The 5,535-nt window shown below is 47.0% G+C and overlaps 1 protein-coding gene across 1 annotated transcript; it reads left to right on the forward strand.

Annotated features, from left to right (window-relative positions):
- Nucleotides 1-6: 6 nt before the first annotated feature.
- Nucleotides 7-4,260, forward strand: LOC119325002 (AT-hook motif nuclear-localized protein 9-like). Its single transcript, XM_037598763.1, has 5 exons — nucleotides 7-1,111; nucleotides 1,862-1,929; nucleotides 2,528-2,656; nucleotides 3,143-3,304; nucleotides 3,460-4,260. Exons 1-5 carry the CDS (start codon nucleotides 274-276, stop codon nucleotides 3,925-3,927), a joined length of 1,665 nt encoding a protein of 554 aa, XP_037454660.1. The 5' UTR covers nucleotides 7-273; the 3' UTR covers nucleotides 3,928-4,260.
- Nucleotides 4,261-5,535: the final 1,275 nt, after the last annotated feature.

Consider the following 5,535-nt stretch of genomic DNA (forward strand, 5'->3'; position numbering starts at 1 on the left):
TCCATTCCTCCCGGAAAGATCGGGTTTTGACGCCAACCTCCCGCGCCCCGGCCGCCCTCCCCGTCTCCGGCGGTCCCCCCTGTTTACTCGGCAAGATCTCGGCCCGCTCCTCGATCTGATCTCGCCTCGGTCCGCGGGTGGGGTAGCTGCTCCGGCGCGAGGGTTCGGGGGTCGGTAGAGGAGATCTCCGCGGCCGCGATCCCCGCCTCCATTGCCTGAAGCCGCGCCGTCCTCGTGGCAGCTGGGTGTCCGTGGCTGCCGCGCATTCCATGAATGGATGGGAGGGAGTCGACCGCGACGTCGGGGCCCAACTACTCGCCCTTCTATGTGCAGCACCGGGGCATGGGCCCGCCGGGGGGAGTCCCCGGAGGCGGCCTCCAGGGCCCGCCCGCCGCCGGGTACCGGCAGCAGCTTGATGCCGTCTCGGGCGGGTTCGCCTTCCATCAGCCGCCCTTTGGGGCCCCCGCCCACATTGGGCAGCAGGCGTACCACCAGAACCATGTCGAGGCGTCGCAGCAGCATATGGCGCAGCAGCTCGGCGCCAGTGGCGGCGGCTCGCAGCATATGACGCAGCACAGCGTTGGTGGCGGCGGCGGAGGTTCACAGCATATGGCGCAGCACAGCGTCGGTGGCGGTGGCGGGTCGCAGCATATGGCGCAGCACAGCGCCGGCGGTGGCGGTGGTGGTGGTGGCTCACAGCATATGGCGCAGCACAGTGCCGGCGGTGGCGGTGGTGGCACACAGCATATGGTGCAGCACAACGCTGGTGGCGGTGCCGACGGGGGCATGGACATTGGCATGGGTGTTGTGGCCCTGAGCGGTGATGCTAAAGGGGATCAGGGGGGCGAGGCTGGCCAGGACGAGCAAGTGAAGAAAAAGCGCGGGAGGCCAAGGAAGTATAAGCCTGATGGGTCGGTGACGCTGGGGCTCTCGCCATCTCCATCCACGCCTCATTCGTCGAGCCTAGGAATGGGCGCAATGGTTACCACACCTGGCTCAGGATTTGGGCCGGGGACTGGGTCAGGGGGTTCTGGTTCGGGCGCACTGACGGAGAAACGTGGCAGAGGGCGGCCACCTGGGTCCGGGAAGATGCAGCAGCTGGCTTCTCTTGGTGAGCACTTGCAGCCCTGTAGAATTTATGATCATGTTGCGCGCTTTGGTAATTAATTTCTCAAGTGACATAGTATTTCCATTAATGCTATAGGGGCAATCATTTTACAGCACCGTTATAAACATGATTCGTAGATTTCTGGCATGTTTTCTGGTAGTCGGTTGGATCTACTCAATTATGTGATGCCATATTGCTACCAGTGATAGCATTTTCATGATAAATTTGCTTCATAGATATGGAAACTATCTGACTTATATGTAGTAGTATGTATATAAATTCTGGAAACCATGTTTGTATTGTGCGTCTACTTTTAAGTTTTTCCTATATTACTCCCTAATCTGCAGTAGCTGCCGATGTTACTCACTTCTTTATCATCAGTTGGGATATATGACTGTTATCATGCCAAATATAGTTCCCTACATTCTTTTAATGTGTTCTGCTGCTACATACATGTCTTCAGGACCTACTTATGAATCTTCTTTGAATGTCATATTTTTTCTCCATCACTTTTTTTTTTTAAGTTTTAAGATGGTCAAACTGAAAATAATAATATACTCTGTATCTCTTGAATTGATGAATTGCGCAAGTTGTATGTTGACTTCATTCTGTTAAGCTAGCACTTTTCATCTGTTTTTTCCTCTAAAAAAAGAAGAAGAAGAAAAGTAGACCTTTTGCGGTCCTACCTTTTTCTTCTTTTTATACTTTGATGCATTTGCTATTGGTGTTATCTGATGGGTTCTTTTTCTTCAGGAAAATGGTTTCTTGGCTCTGTTGGAACGGGCTTTACTCCTCATGTGATTATTATTTCGGCTGGAGAGGTAAGATGAGAATGATCAATAAATGATAGCTGTACTTGTTTCTACGAATGTTGCTGACGCACTATCTTTAATTTTTGGCGTTATTAATCCATAAAACTGCTGGATTTTTGGTCCCGTAAGTGATGGAATATTCTATCTAATGCACCGAATTGCCTTCAAATTGTTTCTTGATTTGCCATGTTATAACATAACAGATGGCGTAACAGAAAAGGCAAAGGCTTCATTAACCAATAGACTAGTGCAGGCTCTTGCTTGTTAATCTTAAACAAAGTCTTTATATCCTGTCTCATATAATTAACTCCATAGGCGACATTTAATGGATGTATGCATTAATCCCAGACTTTTTGACAGACAATTGGATGCTGTGGAATCATGTTGAAACTTAAAAATAGTAACTTAACTGGAGACCATCAACCACAGTACTAGTAACTTAACTGGAGACTATCAACCACAGTACCATCAGTGTGGTGGGCAAGCTAAATTATTTAGATAATTGTATCTGAATATTTTGTTTCTTTCTGGAAATACTACACAGTTCTTAAAATTGTTATATATGCCTGGCAGTTTTGCGATTTTTATAAGTTGTGTATCTGTGCAGGATGTTGCCGCCAGAATAATGTCCTTCTCACAACAAGGCCCAAGAGCTATTTGCATCATCTCAGCAACAGGGGCTGTCTCCACGGCAACCCTTCATCAGGATTCAGACTCCGGTGCGGTGACATATGAGGTATCTTGCTGTACGTGTTTAATACTTCGTTTCATTGTAGTAAAAAGACTAGCTATGTATGACATGCATCCTTTTGTTATTCACATGCACTCTTTATTACAGCAAAATATATACCAAATATAGTGCTTCTTCAGTGAAAAGGGTAAAATATACCTCTGTCCTGCACCTTGGCCCATGTTGAATGTGCTGAGCTCTCTCCATTTATCAAAATGCTTTACTGCTGGCAGCTTCAGTAACCTGTCATCTAGTGGTCAAAATATCCTGATTAACCCACTGATTTATTGATCAATTGGATTGTTTGATATCTAAAATATGAATATGCTTATACTTTTGTTCCAAATTAGTTTTCTGTACCAAGAACTTCTGCTAGTAGTTTTTTTTTCATCTAACATTTCACTTGTACTGTTTTATGCCCCTTGAGCCTGAGAAGAACTATTTTGTCCATATGCAGTTCATGACCTTATGTATTATCATCTGCTTTGGCAGGGTCGATTTGAAATCCTGTGTCTTTCTGGATCATATTTGGTGGTAGAAGAAGGTGGTACCCGCACTCGAAGTGGAGGCCTTTGCATAGCTTTGTGTGGCCCTGACCACAGGGTTATCGGTGGGAGTGTTAGTGGAGTCCTGACAGCAGCTGGAACTGTTCAGGTATTAAATCTCAGAATTTTGGGTGTTTTCTTTTCCCCTGTACCAGTTGCTTTCTCGGCATGCAGGGAGCCTGGTATGAGTATTGTTTTACATTCTGATTTATCGTGGTTAAGTCATTCCTCTGGTTCTTACCGGTTGCCCGTGTATTACACCAGGTGATAGTGGGGAGCTTCATGTATGGTGGCGGGTCAAAGAAGAACAAAGGCAAAGCGGACCAGGACGTGGAGAACGAAGAGCAGAACGGCGGCGGCGGCGGCGGGGAAGAGACCCCCACGTTGGCGCTGCCGGAGCACCCCCACAACATGCTGCCCCACCCGATGAGTGGATGGCCACCCGGCCTAATGAACCAGATGGACCCGAGAGCGTCTCCCATGTATGGCAGCAGTTCAAAGCAGCAAAACAAGACCAAAGCGGAGCAAGAAATGGAGGACGAAGAGCGCAACGGCGGTGGCGGCGGCGGTGGCGAAGAGCCCCTCATGATGGCGCATCCCGAGGACAACATGGACCCCGAGCATAACATGAACATGCCGCCGCCCCACCCGATGGGCGGGTGGCAGCCCGGCCTGATGCGGCAGATGGACTCGCGCTCCTCCAGCATCGACATCAACTCGATCCGCGAGTAGCTCCGTTGTCGCCCGCCGGAGAGACCGCTCCTCGACTCCGGATCAGACGAGATGAGATGAGATGAGATCGTCACTTTTAGCAACCACAAAGCGAGCATCGTGTACCGGGCCTACTGTAGATTGCGGTGTTGGGGATTGCTGCTGCTGTGGCTGTCGTGTTAGGAATGGAACCCTGCATATCGATTGATCATAGTATTGGTCATTGTACTGCGATGTTGTATTAGAGAAGAGATGGCGATGGATCCTACCTACCTATACAGGAAGAGAACGGAGGAAAACCTGGGTATTTTAGTTATGGAATAATGTTGGGAATGTACTGCACCAAGTACTCTACCTAGCTTCATCCACCTAGCTAGTTTTTTTTTTTTTGAGCTGCTTCTGCCTAGCTTCTCCATCCATGCATGCTAGCTCCAACCCATGATTCAAGCTTGGACATATATTTTTGGTACTCCCTTCCTAAACTAATATAAGAGCGTTTAGATCTCTCCGTTCCAAAATACTGCAAATCAAGGTTTTCAGTCGCCTGATGGGATGGTTTCATGGTTCAATTTCCTCATAACTTAGTTCACATGGGCCAACTTTCCACTAAAACACTAGCCCATTTTCGAGTGAAAACTTGAATAGGTCATTCCAGTGGTTATTTTGTACAACAGGTTATTCACGGTTTCTAGTTTCTAGTGTATATGTAGTCACAATCCGCGGCGCCCTTGTCATGAATCCATTGTTCTGTTTCCTATCCTTTTCGTTTTCTTTTTCGAAAAGAAAATCAGGGAACCAAGTTTCAGAGACAACCGAGAGATTTCGGTAACAACTCAACGCTATCAAAAGGTTCAATGGTTACATATGCATCTTCATGCCTCACAAAAACATGGGAAAAAGCAACATTGCCTTGTTTGCAACTTCTGCAAAAGTGATACTGACTTGTTTGCTTCTTATCAAAAAGTAGCATTGCCTTGCTTGCAACTTTTTTCAACTGATGAAAAAGTAAGGTTTTCCGGTTGCCAACTGAAATAGGGGCCAACTTTGTTTGTAGTGGAACGTGTTTTAAGGTGGATTCCTATAGTAAAACAGGCCTTATGGTACCTATATTTTCTTAGGATCGAACATGCCCTCGATAGCTAGGGTCTCAAAGAGGTCGCCCCCCGTTCTTGCTAACGACGAGTATTTTGGAATGGAGAGAGTACCTATTAAGCTGTTTGTAAAGGGGGCTCGATGGGTCGGTACACGTGCACTCTATTTGCTCCACTAGCTCAGGATTTAGTCAAGCATTGGACATTAATTTATATTGCCTAATTCTCTATCTACCGGATAATTACACGTGTGTTGCAATGGGGCTGCAAATATTTGTACTCGATCTCTTGTGCTACTGTAATATTTGTACTTGATCTCTTGTTGCAATGGGGCTGCAAATAAGGCAGGTATAATTTATCCCGTTGCTGATAGTCAGTGGGTAAGTCCTGTCCATTGTGTCCCTAAGAAGGGAGGTATTACTGTTGTCCCCAATGACAAAGATGATTTGATTCCGCAAAGAATTATCACAGGTTATAGGATGGTAATTGATTTCCGCAAATTAAATAAGGCTACTAAGAAAGATCATTACCCCTTACC

This window comes from Triticum dicoccoides, chromosome 6B (genome assembly GCF_002162155.2).
Source record: "Triticum dicoccoides isolate Atlit2015 ecotype Zavitan chromosome 6B, WEW_v2.0, whole genome shotgun sequence".
Classification (NCBI taxonomy): Eukaryota; Viridiplantae; Streptophyta; class Magnoliopsida; order Poales; family Poaceae; genus Triticum; species Triticum dicoccoides.

Bases quoted from the DNA above. Each gene is read 5' to 3' on its own strand.
- LOC119325002 (XM_037598763.1), top strand. From the start codon at position 274: ATGGATGGGAGGGAGTCGACCGCGACGTCGGGGCCCAACTACTCGCCC. The intron at 1,112-1,861 runs GTGAGCACTTGC...CTTTTTCTTCAG, and splicing joins GCAGCAGCTGGCTTCTCTTG to GAAAATGGTTTCTTGGCTCT. The intron at 1,930-2,527 runs GTAAGATGAGAA...GTATCTGTGCAG, and splicing joins TTATTATTTCGGCTGGAGAG to GATGTTGCCGCCAGAATAAT.